Source organism: Dryobates pubescens, chromosome 18 (genome assembly GCF_014839835.1).
Source record: "Dryobates pubescens isolate bDryPub1 chromosome 18, bDryPub1.pri, whole genome shotgun sequence".
NCBI classification, from domain to species: Eukaryota; Metazoa; Chordata; class Aves; order Piciformes; family Picidae; genus Dryobates; species Dryobates pubescens.
The window spans coordinates 10,333,170-10,353,347 of NC_071629.1; the positions used below are offsets into that span (position 1 = coordinate 10,333,170).

General features: G+C 41.9%; 1 protein-coding gene across 1 annotated transcript; it reads right to left on the bottom strand.

The window, feature by feature from the left end:
• Positions 1–701: 701 nt before the first annotated feature.
• LAMP2 (lysosomal associated membrane protein 2) lies at positions 702–13,328 on the bottom strand. Its single transcript, XM_054169802.1, has 9 exons — positions 13,132–13,328; positions 12,151–12,280; positions 11,439–11,652; positions 10,677–10,838; positions 9,655–9,857; positions 9,043–9,162; positions 8,704–8,782; positions 7,802–7,969; positions 702–1,820 (listed from the first exon to the last, which is right to left on the bottom strand). The coding sequence occupies exons 1-9, from the start codon at positions 13,326–13,328 to the stop codon at positions 1,678–1,680; spliced, it is 1,416 nt and encodes a 471-aa protein (XP_054025777.1). The 3' UTR covers positions 702–1,677.
• Between the last annotated feature and the right edge of the window lie 6,850 nt (positions 13,329–20,178).

Below are 20,178 nucleotides of genomic sequence, written 5' to 3' on the forward strand. Positions count from 1 at the left end.
TACAGGTGTTTTTCTAACATGAAAATTAACTCTCCAGAAATCTCCCTTCCCTGGATATACAGCTACTGTGAGTTACTTAGTATTGACTGTCTCCTTTGTGCAGGTGAATAACTGACAGGTGCTTTCCATACAACACAGAGGCTCAATGTATATAGTGATTAAATACTAAAGTAGCTTTAGCAAACGCTTGCTGCAGAGGACAGAAACTTTATAGAGTGCTGTCAGTAGCTCTCTGCAGACCTGGCAGCTGAGCTGTCCCACAGTTGGAAACCAGGGTTCACTTGAGCTGTAAAAGGCTTTTTTACCAAGATGGATCAAAGAAGCTGAAAGAGCAAGAGGCTTCTTTCATCTCACCAATATGAACCGGACGGGAACAAAGTAGAACACAACCACAAACAACTAGCTTCTATTTTGGTACAGTTTAGATATAGAGCATAAAATTGCTAAGGGTATGGCACTAACACCACAAACAAGTCAGATGCTCTCCAATTGCTTTGGAAGTCACTTTCTTCACCATATATTAGTTGCTGCTTTATCATCAGCGTTTCTCATACTAGAAATTTTGTCCTCTCACTCTTCCAATGTTATTTGACAGAAATAATTGGGAAGTTAAATGCAGATTAATCCTATCAAAACAGGCTGGCTTTGTATCATCAGTTGCATTCCTAGATCACAGATTTTCAGTGATTCTGTTGACCTGTAAAAAACATCCAAAGGAACTGCAGGAGTCACTGAACAACCTGTGTTCTAAGAGTTTTTGAGGGCTCTCAAAATACTCTTGAGCCTCACACGGGCCAGTGCTGAAAGGCTGTGTAGTTTCTTTTATGTGCCCAGAATCAAAGCTGAGACAAACTACAGCTGGTGAAACTACAACCTCCCGCCCTCATTTCACAATTGAGCTCCGAACAAAAGAGAAAACACAGACAAACAAAAAAGCACAGGACATTTCCTTTAGCAGACTGTTGCCTTTTCTGAGTAGTGAAAGCTCCCTAGGACTCGGCCTTATCTTAATGAATAAAGACATGACAGACAAAGCAAAGCTGTTTAACATACATTAGCAGTCAACTCCTCCATACTGATTAACTTACTGGAAGAATGGGATGTTCTTCTTGTATTATGTTAGTTTATTGGTGAAATCAGGTACTACCTTTACATCCAGAAAGAACAGGAAATTCAGACGGATTCACAAGAACAAGCTGCTAATGGAAAAAGTCAACAGCCATACGCCAAGTTGCCAGTGGAAGCCCGGAAATAATTTGGTGTTTGTTTTCCCACAGCAGGTACAGTCCCTTTCGACATAGCAGCCACACCTTTAGTTGTGGTTTTAGCTTTAGCACTCTCCAAGATGGACACAGCTAGAAATTTTCTTGTATAAAAACATTAAACAACAAAGTTTGTTTTCTTTACTCAAAATAATCACATTTCTCACATGGACACACATCGACCTGGTCCTCAGAACACCTACTTTCTCCCAAAGCATACAGCAGCTTCAAATGATTCTGCAACTCATCTTCAGGCTCATGGCATGTTCCCCTGTCATGTTTTGCTGTTTGTTTGGTTTTTTTAAGTGAAGAAAATATGAATCAATTTTTATTTCTTCTTTTATAAGGAGCATGTCAGGGAATCTGGGAAAAGGAGAAGAGCAGGAAAGGTGGCAACAGAGATGGAATTAAGAGATTATACAGATTGATAGCCAGTACGACTTTTTCTTCTTCCAATGATGTAAGATATAAAGACAAGAATGATAAGGAAGCCAAGTGCCATGCCCACTACGATTGGAATAAGAAAGTTCAGGTCAGAATCAGCAAAGCATTCTTCAGCTGCAGAAAAAGGAAAAACAGAAGCAAGGGAGAATAAATTAGTAAAGGAAATTAAATGTTAGAAACAAAAGAAAGTAAGGAGCAAGCACTTTCAAGAACTTATACTGTATGAGATACAGTAATACATCTAAAGTGAAGTCAGTATTGAATAAAGAATTTATGAAAACATTAATTTCTTCACACATATACTACACCTGTCATTTGTATTGGCAATATACTACTTCCATTTGTATGTTTTAACTTCATCTTTCTCTACCAAGCAGTCCACCCAGATTAGAAGTGAGGAGAAAATGGCAGTCTGCACATATATCATCTGATCACTGCTCAGCTAACAGCAATACAGCAGCAAAGACAGGCAGACAGGTATATTACTGCCTTGTCCAAGTGATTTCCCAAACCCTCAAGTCACCAGCACTTCTCTAGGTTCTAGACATGAAGAGAAATGATAGTAAACCAAGTAACAAAGTAGGAAAACTACAAGATGGCCGAGATACATATGCTGAAAGCACAGAAACACCGAAAGACTGTCGTTGAGTAACTTCATTTTCAATTCAAATAAAGGGTTATGAATGTCAGCTCAGAGCTATGCAGATCTTACCCAAATCAACGGGGGGGGGGGAGAAAAAAAAAAGAGAGGCAGCTGTAATGCTACAGTGGATTTTAATAAACAGGTTGTGCAGTACGTGATGAACTCCTTGCTGATACAAACACTCATGCAAGGATTAGCAAACAACTCTGTGAAGTGACTCCAAACTCAGTGATACACCTTAGAGATGGAGGCAGGGCTCAGCCTTCCTCCTGTTTGTAAGGAAAGAAGAGCTCCAGTTGTGTGGTGCCAAGGTAAGATGTTTAGTGAGATATGCAGTTGTGTATACTGCTTCAACACTGCAAGGGTGCTGGGCTTACATGCCTGTAGTAAAGCTGAGCTCCCTATAAAACTTCTTTGCTTGAGCTTGTATCATAGGAGAGCAGAGCAAGCGCAGAGGACACATTCAGTGTTTTAACAAAAGCTATCTACTGTTTCAAGTGAGTATTCAAACCACTTGAGCCTCCAACTGAATCAGCCTTACTTAGGGGAAATTTACTGTTTTGATTTAGCTCACCATAGTCCAGTACACACTTGCCACTGCCCCTTCACAAAAGGCTATACAAAGCCTTTGGCTAAAAGGAAAGAAAACAACATGCAGAGGTTCAGCTGTTGAATACATTAAATTCAGACAATTTGAAGGCACCCACTGCTAAGTAGAGCTACAGTTATAAGGAAAATAAAGAGGAACTACATACCTTACACAGAGGAAGTGAGCTATTTCAAAATATTCTGACTGCCCAGAAACTATCTGAGAGCAGCAGCATTTGATATTTAGGTATCTGTTCACCAAAGATCAACGTACGCAACTGAACTACGTGCTGGGTAAGGGGCATTAATACTAAACATCAGTGGATTTGCCAAGGATGAAAGGTGCCCAGCAGGCAACAGAAATTCCCTTCCTCTCTTTGTTCAAGGAAGGAGATTGCTGCTGTACACACCACACTATAGCACTGTTACATGGAATTCCCAGGGTAAAAAGCACTTGACGTTTCATACCAGGAGCATTCCATCCTTTACCTCTGTCCAGTTTGTGACTGGTGCTGGCACAGATCTATCCAGGTATTGTCCTTGTACAATGGTTAGAAGCTTCAGAGAAGCGTCTTCAAATGCAGAATCGGGTCACTGTACACCACAACAAGCAGACTCCGTGTTCAGGCCAAAAGGAACAGCTTTTCTGACATACTGGGTTGAATGCATCTCCATTCAAAGATCACCAGAAATTTTGACCCCTGACATTTTTAGTCCCAGTATAAAAATCTATCTTCCCTTCTAGTTCAAATCAGGAGATGCAACTGACAGCCTAGAACTGTGTGGGTTTATTGGTGTATGCTACACATCAGAGAACACTGTGGTGAAGAATTTTTTTAGAAAAGCCCAGACAGGATCAACACAGCATCTCCCATAGAGGATGAAGCTACTACCCTATTCCCAGAAGGCTCTCTAATGATAGTCCACTTTTGCTGAATGCAGAGACTGATTTAGTTTTCCAGGAAGACTGCAAGAAGAAACTGAACTGTTCACAGCTGTACATCAATTTAAGATGGCTTGCAAAATCAACCATAAAACACGTCTGGATTTGGCTATGACTGGCAAAAAAGGCTTAGAAGAAAATTGCTACCAATGAACCAGATCTAAAGCATCTCTGTTAGCTCCCCAGCAACCTTTGCTGGCAGACTGTACCCAAGAACACTTCAGAATGTGCTGCAAAACAAAGCATTAAGACATAGACAGAAGCCTCTTCGAGGAACACTTCTACCTGCTATATAAGAGACTCTCAGATATAGACTGATGGAAGTTGACCTTAGTCATTTAGTTTATTTTCTTACAAAAAAAAAAAGGTACAAGATGTCTGTTTTCAAATCAGTTAAAAAATGTGAACAAGCTTCCTTAAGAAATAGAACAATCTTTATTATTTAAAGCACATTGAACAGGTTGACAGTTCCCTATGGAGCAATACATACAGGAAAATTAGTGGTTTTGTAAGAATAGGCAGTCAGGTGAAACGTGGATGTTTTTTGAACCAGTTACCTGCACACCAGTCTAGAAGTACTTCCATCTGGGCCAACATGGCTGCAAATGAAGATTAAGTTGCAGGTTTTTCCAAAAGTATTTCCAGTATTGTTCTGTTTTGGGAACAGTTTGTACTGATCTTCTCCACATTCACTTGGAAACCGTGCATAGCTCGAAAATCAGCATGGTCAGACGGATACAGCATGGCAACTACTCCCGAACAGAACTGCACTTGTAACTGGTGCCACTAAACATCGGTCAAGAAAATGCTAAGAATCTTTATGAACTTGTGCATTTGAGGATCTATTAATATGAAAGTCATTAGAGCAATTTATTAATAAAAATGGAAAGTCCTGAAGCCTGTTTCAGCATTAAACGTCTAGTGGTTCCCCACTGCCATTAAAATAAAATTTCAGGAATTGATGCAAAATTCAAGCTGTACACTACAATCTGTAGTAAGCATTACCCACCCATACTTGCTTCCTTGGCTAATGTCAAGATTAAAAAAAAAAATTAAAAAAAAATTACTGAAAGAAGTGTATTTTCTGATTTGTATACAAACATGCCACAGATCTCTACAACCCTAGAAAACACTAATAAAACACTAAACCAGCTTTGACACAGGTTAAACTTATTCTAAAGGGGGAGACAATGTTATATTCATTAAATAACTACCTTAGGCAGCTCATGTTATGCCATATGCAAAAAGCCACACTAACCTAAAAGTCTAAAAGACTTTTTTTTTTCCCCCCATGCAGTAAGAAATATGTATTACAGCACAAGGAAGTCAGAGAAAGTTGTGCAGCAAGGGTTAGTATCTACAGAGCTGCAGTTCAGGAACAGTCCAGTTGCACTGTAGTTTTTTAAGCTAATTATCCTTTCCATACAGCAAGGAAAGATAGGTGGTGTGGGTCCATCTCGGGCTTGTTTGGCTTTTGCATTCTTAAGACTAATAAATGCTACACAGCAATCAAACACAAAGTACATTAAACATTCAGAATGCCAATGGCAGGCGGTTCTAATGTGAATTTTGGTTGGCAGAGACCTATTCAAGATGAAGATTTAAAGACAGCTCAAGCTGCAACAATAGATACTGGCTCATTAAATGGAAGCATCTTTAAACAATGGCCATTCAAAGTAACAAGACAGACCAGTTCTGTGCAGAGATGGATATAAAGTTAAGTGCACTTTAAGATTCTGGAATATTCAGAAAGGTTATTCCCTTTAAACTGATGTCAGAAAAAAAGCTTGCATCAATTTAGCAGAACTCTGCCTCAGCTGAGTATTTCAGATGATTGCCAAAGTATAACAAGTGATGAAGAATTCAATGCCTAACAGTAATTTATTATTTTTTCTTTTTGCATGTGTGAAACTGCACTGTAGTCTTCCTACATATCCACCATTTGGCAAGTACAGGTTATCCACCTTCTTTGTACGGCCAGGATATAGGAATGATTCCTGCAACCACATCAAGGCAGGAGTAAACTACTCAAATGCTGCCAAAGCTAAGTTACTGCTGCCACTTCAAAAGATCACTTAATCACCAGCCTAAAGTTAATTCTATGAAAAACAAAGTTGTTACTGGGCATTGTACAATCCTTGTTAAATATGAGTCAACGTAGTGACTAATGCTGCCAGCTTAACCCACAGTTATGACAACAACTAAGGAACGCAGAGGAGAGAAGCACGTACAAATTCTATGCTATTGTGGGAGTTGCCCAATGCACATCAGTTTAGAATGTGTTCTTGTTTCAGGCTGCAATTTGTAAAAAGCAGAATGTAAATCCTAAATACTTTAGAGTTTTTGCAAGATGAAATCCTTAGCCTAGCAATTCATCCAAGATCTGACATCTTCAGAAAAGGTATGAAACCCACGTCGTCTTCTTACAGCAGGAAAACTAAAACCGTAGTTCTGCTTCATCTGAGATAAACATTCTCTGTTTCTCAGCTTCAATTAGCTGTGGCTAGTAATTACTCCTAAGTTTTAGGTCTTTTTTGGACTTCAGAACTTGCACTTGCTTTTAGAGTGAAATCAGAACAGGAATCACATCTAGATTCACAACGTTTGATATCCAGCATAACTTTTTCTTCTGCCAATTATGTAAGCAACCACTATGATGGCAATCAAGCCAGCAAGTGCAGCACCAACTATAATTGGGATTAGAATGCTGTCATCATCCACCGAACACTCCAGGGCTGTAGATGAAAAAAAGGTTGCAACAAGGAATAAATAAAGACAGAATACTTGCCAAGTGTGGTATTAAAATCTGTTTTCCTTAATATGGTGCTCAAAAATCAGGTATTGTTACATATTTCAACTAGAGACAGAGAACTGCAGAGGTCTCATTGGTACATCTAGCACACACTAAGCATTACAATCACTTGGAACATTTGATTAACTACAGTAACCTAAGGGTGTACAAGACTGTCAGTGCACAAGATCTGTACTAGACAAGGGAGAAGCCAGTCTTTCTTTTAAGACAGAACAAAGCTTATCTATTTCATGCTTAAAGCAAGTCTAGTGTTCTTACTCATTAAGAATAAAGTGACCTAGATTTGGTATCAAGAACCTATCCAGACTGGAGACATGTTACAGATATGCAGTAACTCTTAACAAGAAGGAAGGTAGCTGTAACTTGAACTATGGAGTGAAATGAGACAACTGTTTAGAGCCTATTATGATAAATCCTGATTACTCTGTATACATCTGGGGAGTTAACATACTGCTGCCTAAAAGAAAGTTCAAAAATCTGCACTCAATCTATTTGTAAACAGATTTTCTTGGTAAGACCATGCTGCAAATATTACCATGAAGTACACCAACCAGCTTGCACTAAAGATTAAGAGAAAGGTCATTTAAGCTGTTTCAGTTTTCCCCGGACAAGACCAGGATAATGCAGCAAACAAACATTTTGTAAACTTTCCTTACTTCTGGGTATTCAAGACCATTTCATAAAGAAGTTATGTTAGTTCATTTCCCCCTCAACACTCCTATTCTTTAGGCTGATAGGCAAAAAAGAAATGAAACACCTGATGGTATTACCGAAGTCCACTTCTGCTTCAGTTTTGTCCCATTTTCTTATACATTCAAGCTATAAAATGCTGTATATCAAGATGGTATCAACTTCTAACCTATTCTGCAAGGCAACGCTCAAGTACCTCTTCAGTGGCTCTAGCTAATTCAAGTTTAAAGAAGGAAAAACAATGTATCCAACAGACATTTTCTAAGTGAGAACAAAACTCCACTTGAACTTCAATGTCAGTCTGGGAACTTCATTTCACATGTAAATTAAAAATGAAGTGCTTGTTCCCTACACTGGTGCTTTTTAGCACGTAAGAATTTTTCAAGCATTAGAAGAATAAACAAAAAAAGAACTCTTACCTGCAGAGAACTTATTCTCTTTTACAAGGAATGGCTGAACCCAGAGATTGAAAGTATTTATTTGAAATTCTTCATTAATCTCAAGAGTTTGCTCTTTCCGGCACATGTACGAACTGCCAAGGAAAGCATCCCAATTGCTGAAATTGTTGTTATCTGCATGTGAAATGACTAAACAAAGAGGGGGAAAAACAAGAGTATTGTTAATACAATCATAAGGCTAAGGAGTTGAATCTACAAGGGCTAACTTTTCTACAGTGACAACTCTGAAAAACAAATTAGTCCAAAGTGTGATTGATCTGCTTAACCAAAAGAAGTTATTACTGTACTTAGCAGTAACCTATTCGCCACACACATGCCACACAGAGCTTTCCTTGTACCTACACTCAAACCAACACTGCAGAGTTGCAAGCAGTTTAGTTTTAGTGCCCTTTTAACCTCAATAGCTGTGGCAAAACTTTAAAAACAATCCTATACTCTTGATTTGGAAGGAAGAGTACTTCAGTTTTTGAAGGTGTGGTCTCTTTTCCCAGCAAGAGTTAAGTAACATCTTCAATCCAAGACAACAATGGTCTTAGGAAAACCAAAAAGCTCCAGAGTTGGTTCAATTGTATTTCACACTTCAAAAAAATGCTACTGAAAACACTTACAAAGAAGGCCTCTTTATTTATGTGTTTATCACAGAGACCTCATTACCAGAAGCTTCAGGGAATAAAAAAAACCCCAAACCAACACAATTCCACACTATTGTTTTCAGTGACTCTTACAGCCATTTCTGCTTATTACTTTTGTTCCTACCAACTTAAAGCAGGAAGTAACAGTGAGCATGAACAGCACTGAAAAATAGTCAGAAGTACTGAATACAGGCATTGAATAAAAGCCTTAAGGCAGATATTATTACTTACCAGAACCATTCAGATGGTTGAGCAGTGTAACATTCACTTCTTTCAGGTAAAATTTTTGTCCACCTCCACTTGCATTTTTCTGTTTAAGAAGCAATCAACTGTCAATGTGCAATTCTGCACTTTTACTATCAAGAACACACACTCTACAAAGGCTAAGGCATTTACCACAGTCATATTTTCTACAACTTTAACCCAGTTCTCCATTTGCCCTGAGGCAGCCCAGCTGGCCAGTTCAACTTTCCACATGGGAACAGCCTACCACCAGAAAGTGAAAGTACTATGGCTGATCATCATTCAATGCTGTTAAAGTGAAAACTTAGTATAAAGTAAGTTACTTACAACTACAAATGTGAAACCAATCAATGTGCTATTTCCATCATTCAGTTTCAGAGTAGCTGTTGTGTTACCACATGTACCATCTGCAACAGTTGTTTTTGGATTGATGTTGATCAGAAGAGGCTGAAATACAGACATGCCACATTAAAGACATTCAGCTGCCATTAGGAATCCGAATCAGTAGCAGTCTCAGGCTAGAAGAGCTTGTTATAAAATTGGCAGCAGAAAGACTAAGCCTGGCTACTATTACACCAAGGCTACCCGAGTTATACTGCTAGTTATACTGAAGCAAACATACTGCCCAGTGAAGTCTTATTTTGTTGATCTAATACAAAGTTAGCTTTGGCTCCCTCTATGGGGAAAGACAGGATCTGCAGGGACCAACAGCCTTAGCTACGAAAGTTCCAGGCTTTTAGAGATACTACACTCTGTAATGAGTTATGTTGAATCCATGTAAAGTTCTGAAGCTACGTATTATGTCACAAAACTATTCTGATGTCAGAGAGGTGCTACATATAATATTTAGAAACAGTTCTAGAGAGCCAGCAAATAACCCTGCACTCACTTTACATACTAAGTAACTACAACATTTCTACTCTTCTAAAATAGAACCACCTTGTCCTGGGAAACATTCAGCTGCAGCCCCACAGTAGCCAGAAGACAAGTTTTATTTCCACTTTTAAGAGAGTAGTTTCCGGTCTCTGGATTCTCCACAGGCTTGGGAGTGGTGGTTGGACCAGGTGATAAAGTGGTGGTAGAAGCAGTAGTAGGCAGAATAGTAGGTGCAGAAGTAGGCATATCCGCAGCACATCTAGACTCTGAAAAGAAACGTTGACCGCCATTTCAGTTCCGAAGCTTTATTAAAGCCTAATGACTCAGAGGTCAGCTCAATATCTGTTGAAACATGGGCTGATTTGGAGTCCGGTAATCACCCGGTCAGAAGTCTCAAACCAGCTCAATGGCACAGTGTTCCAAACTATTTACAGCTGCTACTTGTTCTCAAATTCTGCCCCAAATCAAATGCCCAGTCTTAAATCCACGTAGCATATGCAGTACTTGCCTCCAACACACAGAAGTGAAACACAAGGACAAAGATCACTAAGTGGTGTCATGGTTTAACCCCAGTTAACTCTGTCCCAGCCAAAACTGGCACAAGTGGTTATAAAAGCATGGTGTGGATTTGCTGTAGACAACATTAAGCAGCCCTGCTGAGCTTGTGTAGCAAGATAACATAGTCATCTTTTGAGTAGTTTTGAGACCAGACAACAAGCTCTGGACTATTTAAATTAAAAAGCAGAGGCTACCCCTGAAAACAGAAGGCAGTCAGTGAAAAACTATGAAGCTGAAATGATCTAATTAACAACAGCATTTCTGAAGCACTTATTTCTAATATTCCAATTACTGGAATATACTACTAGATGACTGCTTTGGCATGGAAAAATCTACTTTGCTATATACTACTAAATCAATTCTACTAATCTATTTTTCCAGCAACAAGGAAGGACATAATAAAGGATATTTACATGAACATTTTTCAGCATAGCCCATCTTAGAACCGGCGGGTTCTTCATTATGGGCCTTTACTCTGGCAGTGAGGTGTAACACAAAAAAGCTCATTCACAAACTGAAATGCTTACCTTTTTTACTGATTGTGCCATTCTGAACAAAAGCCTGCACAGTAACATTCCAGAAAATCTGTGTTACATTTTCTGCTTCAAGAAAGTCAGCATTATGACACACAAAGACGTTATTCAGTTGAACTGGTCGCATAGCATCCTTTACAACAATGGTAACTGGTCCTACAAACAAGCACAAATATTTCAACTCCTTATGAACTACAAAAACATTTATAGGTACTTATGTTTTCTATTAATTCCATAAGATGAAGCCTAAGAGGTAATTAAGTTTAACCCTAGTTTCTTTTGAATGTTTCACTTGTGTGTCCTGACTTAAGTGTTAAAGTAAAATCAAGGTACTAGAACCAGAGAAGCCATTAAAAAGGTGAATCCTTTTACTTAAGCTTTTATTTAAAGGGAAAAAAAACTCCAACACATCTATTATTAGTAGGTATGAGTACATGGAAAGCCTAACACTGTATTGTTTTGCTTGGTGGAAGGTCACTAAAATTAATCTTCCATATGCCTGTTGTCTTATTAGCAGCCCCTCTCTGAGCACAGCTGTTCAAACAGTTAACCTTCCCCTTCTGTTCCACTTAAAGGAATTACAAATTCAGTGAAGCTAACTAGTCTGTACTCTTATCTGGCAGACAGGCACGATGACCGGTTAGGCAGCATATGGCACAGTCCTAACTTTGAAAAAGCCAACCAAGGTCAGGCACACGAGATCCAACACCAGTGGCCAGGACTGTTTTGTAAGTAGGGCTCTGCGTTGAACATTACCTTTTCTTCTAGCGTCAGGAAATACAGCGGTGTCATTCGTGTTGTAGGTAAACGTGATGGAGTCCCCCTGGTAAGTTTCGTTGGTTTTTGTAAAGTTAATGCTCCAAGAGTGTCCTTCTCCAAACTGTACCGCCACAAGTGCAGCTTGTGTGTCATTGCCACAGATGCTTCCATTGTGTGTCACGTTAGGAGACAGATTCAAAGTTGTGTTTTTCTACAAGAAAAAGGTAATCTTAAATAGTTCCACAAATGGCAGCTCTCCCCCGTGACACTGTCATAATGCTGTTGGAGTTAGTTGGAACCTTGTAGGATGATAATGAGATTATTTCAGGTTATTCTACAAAATTATGAAAAAGGCTCCTTCATGTCTGACTTTTAAAGGACTCAAGTACAACAGCAGAAATCTAACTCGGCTGCAAAGCTGTAAATCTTGACCGTGCCGACCATTTACTATTTGGGCTAAGAACATTACTACACTGACACACAAAAGGCTGACCAGTATGCCACTTAAGTGCAACAGGCCACTATTTGTGCAATAGGCAGCTATTTGTATTATTAATTGAGGAACTTAGTTTTAAAATTAGGATTTAGAAATAATAACAACTGAGCTAGTAAGAACAAACACACAGAGTAAACTTGAGGTAAGAATATACTTAAACTTTTATCCAGGACAAAACACAGTTCTCAACAAATGCTATCTCCAAATACTCACATAATCGCTGCTGTTTGTTTCATAATTTATCAAGAAACTCATCATCCATTTTGCATACAGGCACGTAACATTAGAGGCATCCTTTACATCTACTTCCACGGCATATGACTGGAAAAAACCTACAAGATATGATTATTAGTCGTTAAGGCATCGCTTTTATTTAATTTTCTAGAACCACTTAAGAAGACAGCTCATTACAAAGCAGTAAATTATTTCAGGATTGGATTTGATTTGCCAGACACTGAAAGCATAGCTAGATTTCTAAAAAGCACTGGAACTAGGAAGCACAATGAGGTTATTGAAGCTAGATGAAAATTGAGAGAATGCTTTATAGTGCATTTACCTGACAAAAAATAGTCATCGTAGAATGGCTTGGGTTGGAAGGCATGTTGACAATCATCTAGTTCCAACTCCACTGCCAAGGGCAGGGACACTTTCCACTAGATCAGAATGCTCAAAGCCCCATCTGACCTGGCCCTGAACATTTCCACAACTTGTCTGCGCAACCTGTTCCAGTGTCTCACCACCCTTACAGTGACAACTTTCTCACAGCTATCTAATATAAATTTACCCCCTAGATTTAAATGGACATTTGCTCTCTGGTGAAAAACTGAGTAAGCTGAATTGCATGAGCATAGCACTTAACACACAGCCGAGTCTTCTGGCTCAGAAGACATGCATGCTGCATTCCCTCTAGGTATTTATAGACCTTTTTATAGTTCGACTGCTTAACCCAGTGACTTTCAACATAGACTTTCCCGCGAGGCCAGCCTGGATTTACATTGCTGTGACCGCTGACCCCACAAGGTGAGCAGGACTGAAAGGCCCCAGACGCACAAGTAACCCACTGCCCGGGAGCCTCGCTCAGGTGAGCCAGCAGCCGGCGGGCAGCCCTGACCAGCGGCGACACACCCTCGTCAGCCGCCTGGCTTCTGCCCCGGCCTGGAGAGGGCGCCCGGCCGGACACCACCACCCCTCTACCCCGGCAGCACCAACAGGGCCAGCGCGACGCACCCGGGCCCCGCTCCCCATCTGCGGGTGACAGCGCGGCGGCTTGCAGCACAGCACCGCCTCCGCCGCAGGCAAGCCGCCACCGGGCTGAGGCGGCCCCGGGCCTGGAGGTGCTGGGCGGCCCTGCAGCACCCCTGCGCGCGACCGCCCGTTGCCCAACGCCGCATCACGTGGGGAGGGGGGGGAAGGGGGGGGGCAGGGAGAACAGACCTGCCTGCTTCCCCCCACCCCCTCGGCACCAGCCGCCCGCAGGCCCTGGCACAGACACCGCTTCACTCACCGGAGGCGCCAAGGAGCAGCAGGAAGAGGAGGCAGGGGGCAGAGCAGCGCGGCCCCATGCTCGCGGCGGCCCCGAAAGACGGCGGGCAGCAAGCGGGCGAGGCGAGCTGCCGCGAGCGCAACCTCGCCATCGGTCATGTGAGGGGCGGGGCGGCGGCGCCCGCGCGCCGCCAATCGCCGCGCGGGAGTTCGATTCGATGTCTCGCGGATAGAGCGCGCGCCGGGAACCGCCTCGGGCGGGCGGCTGTCCCCACCTGCTCCGGGGCTCTGGGGGGTGGCACAGGGCCACCTGCCGCGGCTTTGCGAGGGCACTGCGGGCCTCTGCAGGAGTGGAGCACCGGTCGCTTGACTTGGTCCTTTGCGGTCTCTACTGGAGCTGCTGAATTTTGAAGAGGAAGCTGAGAGGAGGTATACGTCCAAAGAAATTTGATCTAGAAGTTTTCAGTTCCACAAAGTCAAGAACTGTGGTATTTTCCATGCTTACAGGAAATACAAAGGGAGAGAGGTGGCCCAAACTGACAATACTGAATACAAAGGTAGAGGCGCTGCTCTGGGTTACAGTGCAGGGTCATGGGGACCTCACAGGCCTGCCCTCAGCTCTCTAGCGCGGGGGCGGGCTTTGGGGTCTGACGGTGTCCCTCCGGGCTGACACGGCTGTCGCTGCCTCTGTTACCCAGAGCCGGCCGGAGGTGTGCTCGGGCTCTCTGGGGACTGTGCCGGTACAGTGACGGGGCTGAAGCTGTGCCAGTGATGTCTGCTGTAGAGCAGGGATGGACTGGCACCTGCACCCAGCTGTATCAGCTGGAACCTTTGCTTCAGGACATGTAGTTTTATGTATAAACATTGCTATGTTCAAAACACCCTCGTGCCCTGAGTGAAGAATCTTGAATATTTTGATTTCTTGCTTGCACATAGGAAATAGACTGTAAAATGACTAGATGTGAGATGGTCTGCATATATAAAAAGAAGACTGATTACCTTGCTTCCTTTATGCCAATTCATTGAAGCTTGAAATTAAATCAAGTGGTAGCTATCATAAAAATCAAATCAGTTTCTGTTTAATAGCAGAATAAAAGTAGCAGCCACTGTGGGATTAAAAGAACAGTATAGTTTATATAATTTGGCATCATTAAAAGTGTATTGTTTTGCAACAGAAATACCATAAGTAACATCAGAACACAGAAACACAGATTATTCTCTCTCTGTGTGCACCTGATTGTTTTGCCCTCCCTGTATCTCTACCCTGCCATACAGCTGTCCTTCAGGGGCACTTTGTGATATTACATCATTTACTGTGATCTCAGCAGGTGCACTTTACATTCAGAGGTTTACTTCTTGTTTGTTTTATCAGTCAAGATAAAGAAGACAGTTCCTCCCTGGGAGCTATGGCAAAACAATGCTTGAGCCAATCCTGCATTCAGTTCAGCCAATGCCAAACTGGCTGTAGGAGCAGCTTTTTCACAAGAAAGCTGAAGCTGTATGAACTTGGAGACTATGAACTCGTAGTTTATTGTGGTGTATGTCAAGGCTGACCCTACCAACAACATGGGAGACTATGAAGCAGCCACAAAGGCTGGCCAAAGGGTTCCTGTCCTTGTGTTGAGTCAAATTCCACCTGCAGGGAGCTGGTACTGGCACCTCACATTCATGTACAGGATGAAGTCTGACCAGCAAAACCCACATGCTCCAGCCATTTGAATGTATTAAAAGGTTGTTGAAAGCCATGTGCTCTTGCATTAGCACAGTGATAATCTCCTCTTGCCCAGCCAACTAACAGAAGCTTGCTTTTGGCCCTATTCTCCCTACATGGAGAATTGAGGGGTTCCCAAAACCTGTTGCCTGTCTCCTGTCTGTAGCGCTAGAAGGAGCAAGTGAAACTCCATTCCTCTTTTGTTCAACAAATCCTTTATCTTGGGGTCAGATGCTGTCCCATTACTCTTAAATTCCATGAAAAGCTAATATGGTCAGTACTTGTAGGATTCAACTTTTCACAAGTATCTGCTGCACCTTATTTATCATGAGTAATTAGTTTGTTGATTGTGGCAGCCTTAAAGAACAGTGACATCTATTTGATAGTCAGGTTTCAGTGACATAAGATCAAACTCATATGATCACCTGCTTTCCTTTAATGAGAGAAATGTGAATGATTATTACTGTGTCATGGAGAAAATGCCTTACCTTTTTGCTTCTGAGAAGGAAATAATTTTGCAGTTGGCATGATTTTGGGAGCCACTGATGGATGGCAGGCTGATACTGTTTTTTTCTAAGGCATTCCTTAGGTTTATTGCTGGATGTGATGAGGACTGTAATGTTTCTGTATGGCATCACATTTTTACTACATGTTTTATTTAGTCTCTTGTTTTAGCCTCTTAGTTTTAAGAAGGTATTGACATGTACTGAGAACAAATATGAAAATCCCTATGGTTTCTTTTTGAAGCTTTGTTTCATCAAGGAATACAAATTCAGGCCTAATTTCAAGTGTTCTGTGGCTTTCATTCACATCATCTTCTTGATGTCCAGCATGTGCCTAATCCTTTGCAAATCCTTTAGCAGCTTTAGCTGGTTAGATATGATGTATGTAATCAAACTTTCCTTAACCCCGTGACTTGCAAAAATTGCTGGATGCATGTGGTCAGAAGCTAAGTGTGCACTGTTTCATGAAACACCAAGTGACTTCATGTTTCTGATTTCTGGTGCAGAAGACACAGCTTGCGGTGAAATGAATAAAGAGGTAATACCCAGAACATGGAATAATCACTACCTTTCCCTGATGTGTTTTTATGAATTCCTTTAGATGTCTCTTTAAAGAAGAGGGCATTTTCTGTATTTGTTTGTTTGTTTGTTTTCTTTCCAGGGACAGGATTGCAGCAGACCAATTATTTCTTTCCAGGAGACAGAGGAACGATCTGGTACATTTCACATGGAAGGGGTGGAAAAAGACGGACATTAATGCTAGACAGAGAGATTCACCTAGTAGAGGCAGATGAGCCACAGGGACCTTCTTGGAACCATGCCAGCGACTGAGAGTTGCAGCTCTTCACAGAAGTTTTCCTTCTCACGCAGCCCCCTTGTCGCCTGGGGAATACAGATTTGCTGTTGACCTAGACACTGTAACGAAGACCATGCTTTGTCCAGCGTGGTGTGACATCTGCAGTGCTGCGGGTGCCAGCCTGCCCAGCGGTAGGAAAGGGATGGCTCCCGAGAGCTCTGCTGTGCTAGAGCTGAAAAAATTGCGGATGATCTAAGAGGTGCGAAAGCTGCGGTTTGCGCTGCTGTGAGCAGATGGCAGCGCTTGGGAGTTGTCAGGTTTCTGGAGGAGGTGGTGGTAGGAAACCAAACCATTAAAGTGCTGCGGGAAACTGCTGAGTCAAGACCGGGGCAATCACGTGAAACGCCAGAAAAAGAAACCTCGGTGGGGAGGTGAAGAGATCAGAGAACAGGTTGCAGCAGGCAGCTGCAAAACTTCCTGCCAAAGCTCCCTGTGATCTCCTGTTGTGACACAGCTGGAAAAACACCTCCCCGATTCAGCAGGAAGGCGGCACAGGCTCCGTCACCAGCCTGTTACACAAAAAGCTAGGTTACGTGCAGCCTGCTTCAATTACATACTGGCTGCACGGGAAGGCGAAGGCGAGCTGCGCTTTGACATGGTGCCCTCCCACCACGGGCATCCGTGATGCGGCGGGACGCAGGATGAGGTGCCGTTGGTGTTGGAGTGCCCACTCGTGCTTCAGCTGCTGCTGGATGGGACTAGAGTACAAGCATCTGGGTTAACATGTGGCAGCTGATGAGATTTATGTATTTTGTGAGTCATGCAAACTACTTCTAGCTGGGGATCTGTTTGATGTGGAAAAAATAATTCGCTGACAGCTCAAAATACTGCTTGGGCTTCTAACAGCAAAGTAGAAAAAAGTCAGTACTCTCACTTGTGTTTTTATCCACATACATTGCTAACTTGCTGAGGCTACAGCTGTCAGCTTCAGAGCAGAAATGACTTTGTGAAAATCTCTGTCTCTGCCTTTGAGGCACCTCCCACTTCCAACTCTTATGAAAGATGTGTTGACTGTAACTTTTCCTGAGAGATTTCAGCAGGAAAGGAAGTTGCATCTAAAACATGGTGTGGGAAGGAATACAGTCATGTTCATAGCTGCATATTTTAACTGCAGGACATCAGCACTACAAGATTCCTTGTGACCTAGGAGTAACATTATACCTCTTCTGCAGAGAGGTATATATCAGATGATATATGTTTAACTACTCTAGCTCTGTCAAACCCTAAGCTAATGCCTGTTCACTGTAACAAAACTCTTCCAGGGAATCATTTCTCTGCACTTTGAGGTTACATGCCTGCTTTTGGAACTAGGATTTTAAGCAGCTCCTGCTGCTGTACAAATAAAAAGGAAGGAATTCAAGGGATATGCAGGAGGTGCCAGTTCTGCAAGTGACAGAATCACAGCCTTTTGGTTGCCGAACCAGTTCTTGGGAGAAGCAAGCCTGACCTACTCCCTTGCTGCAGCCTACAAGCAAGCTCTATCTGCATGGCGACAAGGCTCCAACTCACCTCTGCGGAGGCTGCACATCGTAATCTTTGTTCCCATCTCCTTCCAGAAAGCTGTACCTGCTCCCTGGCCTGCACCTGGCAGACCTTGGGTCTGTAGTGTCTTGCCCAGTCTTCAGTAAAAAAATAGAGCAGCCTTGCTTTGAGCCTTAAACTAGTATCAACTGATTTTCTTGACCTAGTAAAGGGATTGCTTTTGAAGAAGCTATCTGTTTTTGGCCATGGTAACAAATTATTCTCAGATACACTTCAAGCTTCAGAGACTACCCAAGGGTAAACCAGAACATGCAGTGTGGCAATTTCATGGCAGGTTTGGTCTGGGAGGGGAAAAAGGCTATGTACGAAGTGAACATGCTCTTAATCCAGCACCAAAGTTTCATGCTGTGTTAAAATTACTTACTATCCTGAACAAAGTGGTAAAAGAAAATCCATTCCCTATAATTATGGATTCAGTTTACTTGCATACCAGCCCTTCTTTATATGTGAAGTCATAGTGACTAAGCTTTGCAAAGAAGCATCGTAACCTTTGAGCCCTGCAATGGCCTAAGCATTATCAGAACCTCTGATGCCTGACCCTCTGCGTGCCTTAACCGCATACAGCATCTAAATGGTTTATCTACTGGAGAGGCAGTTACTGCAACTTCCTTAATGCTGAAAACTTTGTTAAATGGAGCAGAATCTCTACATTTAGCCTTTTTTTGAAAAAGTAAAATCTTGTATCAAAAGTGTATTAAATCACTTGTAAATTGTAACATAGAAATACCTAACAACATCCCTGTTTTTCTCCACCTCTAAAATACAGGTGGCAAGTTGATAAACAGCTGATTGTTTCAAGGAATAATGTGTCATTAATATTATGGGAAAAAATTGATTAACTGTATTCTTCTCTAAAGTAGTCTCATTTAGCTTTAGTGGCTGAGCATCTCAGCTAAAGTAGCTGAAGCCTTAGGCCCTGAGAGGTGACGAAGTGTAAACTTTTCATAGAACTAATGCTGCTAAGAGCTCACTGAGTTCAGCAGGTATAAGCAGAAAGAAGATAAGGACCAGAGAGACAATTCCAAGAGGTCAAAGTAACTTCAACAGGCAGTAACTTCAGCCCAGCAACAGTGAAAACCAGGCAGAAATCAAGAAAACTCTGAGAAGAATTATGATTTGACTTGGGGTTGGACTTGCAAAGGAGGTGAGAGGTGGAACAGGTACATTTGAGGTGTCAGTTGGAGAAGCAGTCCCTCTCCAAAGGCACCCAACTCAAGCTATAACTGAAGAACTATTAAAAGACTATTTGGAAACCTTAATATAGACTTGGCATTCTCAGCAGGATCCTAGGGACAGACCCTGTTACAGTGGCCATTGTACCTAAATCTGTAACAAGCAATGAAAGTTCAGTATTTGTCAGATGTGAACTACTTCTCCTAAGCTTAAGGGGTTTATGTAGTGCTGCAATGTCTTACTGATCACAACCCCCCTAACTTTTTCATTTGTATCTTAATGCTTTTCTCATAAGCAGCAGCAAGAGTTCTAAAAGCCATTTTAAAGATGACCTTGTGTCAGCAAGCAGTTACTTAACCAGAAGAAAAACCTGCTCCATTGCAGGTCTATCAACATCCATTGCTCCTCTTTCCAATTAACTCCATGTCTTCCAAGACACCCTCTGCACAAAGTCCAGTGTCTCTCAAGCAGGTTTTGAGTTCTTTTCTAAGTACCACAGTCTGTCCGTCAGCCCTTGCCTCTTCAAGGGTGTGTGTGGGGGAAGCAAATCCAATGCTACTGTCTTAAATTTGATTTGGCACCAGTTTCTGTGAAAATCAAGAAAGTAACAGAAATTGGAAGTATTTATTGCATTGTTACTTTTCTCTGAAAAGACAGAAGCTCAACCTCCAAATAGCCATCTGCTTCTGTAGTGTGTGTATATATATACACACCCCACACCCCCCCAAAATTCTGCAGTATCGCAGAGAATGTAGGAATTACTCTCTTTAAGGAAAAATTCTTAGTAGAAAAACTGTCCCATGCATTTAGATTTCTCCAAGGTGTAACTGAGAAAGCAAGCACTGGAACAGTATTAGTGGAAGAGATTCACTGTAAAGCCACCACACCAGGAAGGTTTTGGGATTGCAGCAGTGCTATGCAGTATCAACCTCCCTGCAATATATGCAAGCCTTCAATGGAGATCAGTTTGGAAG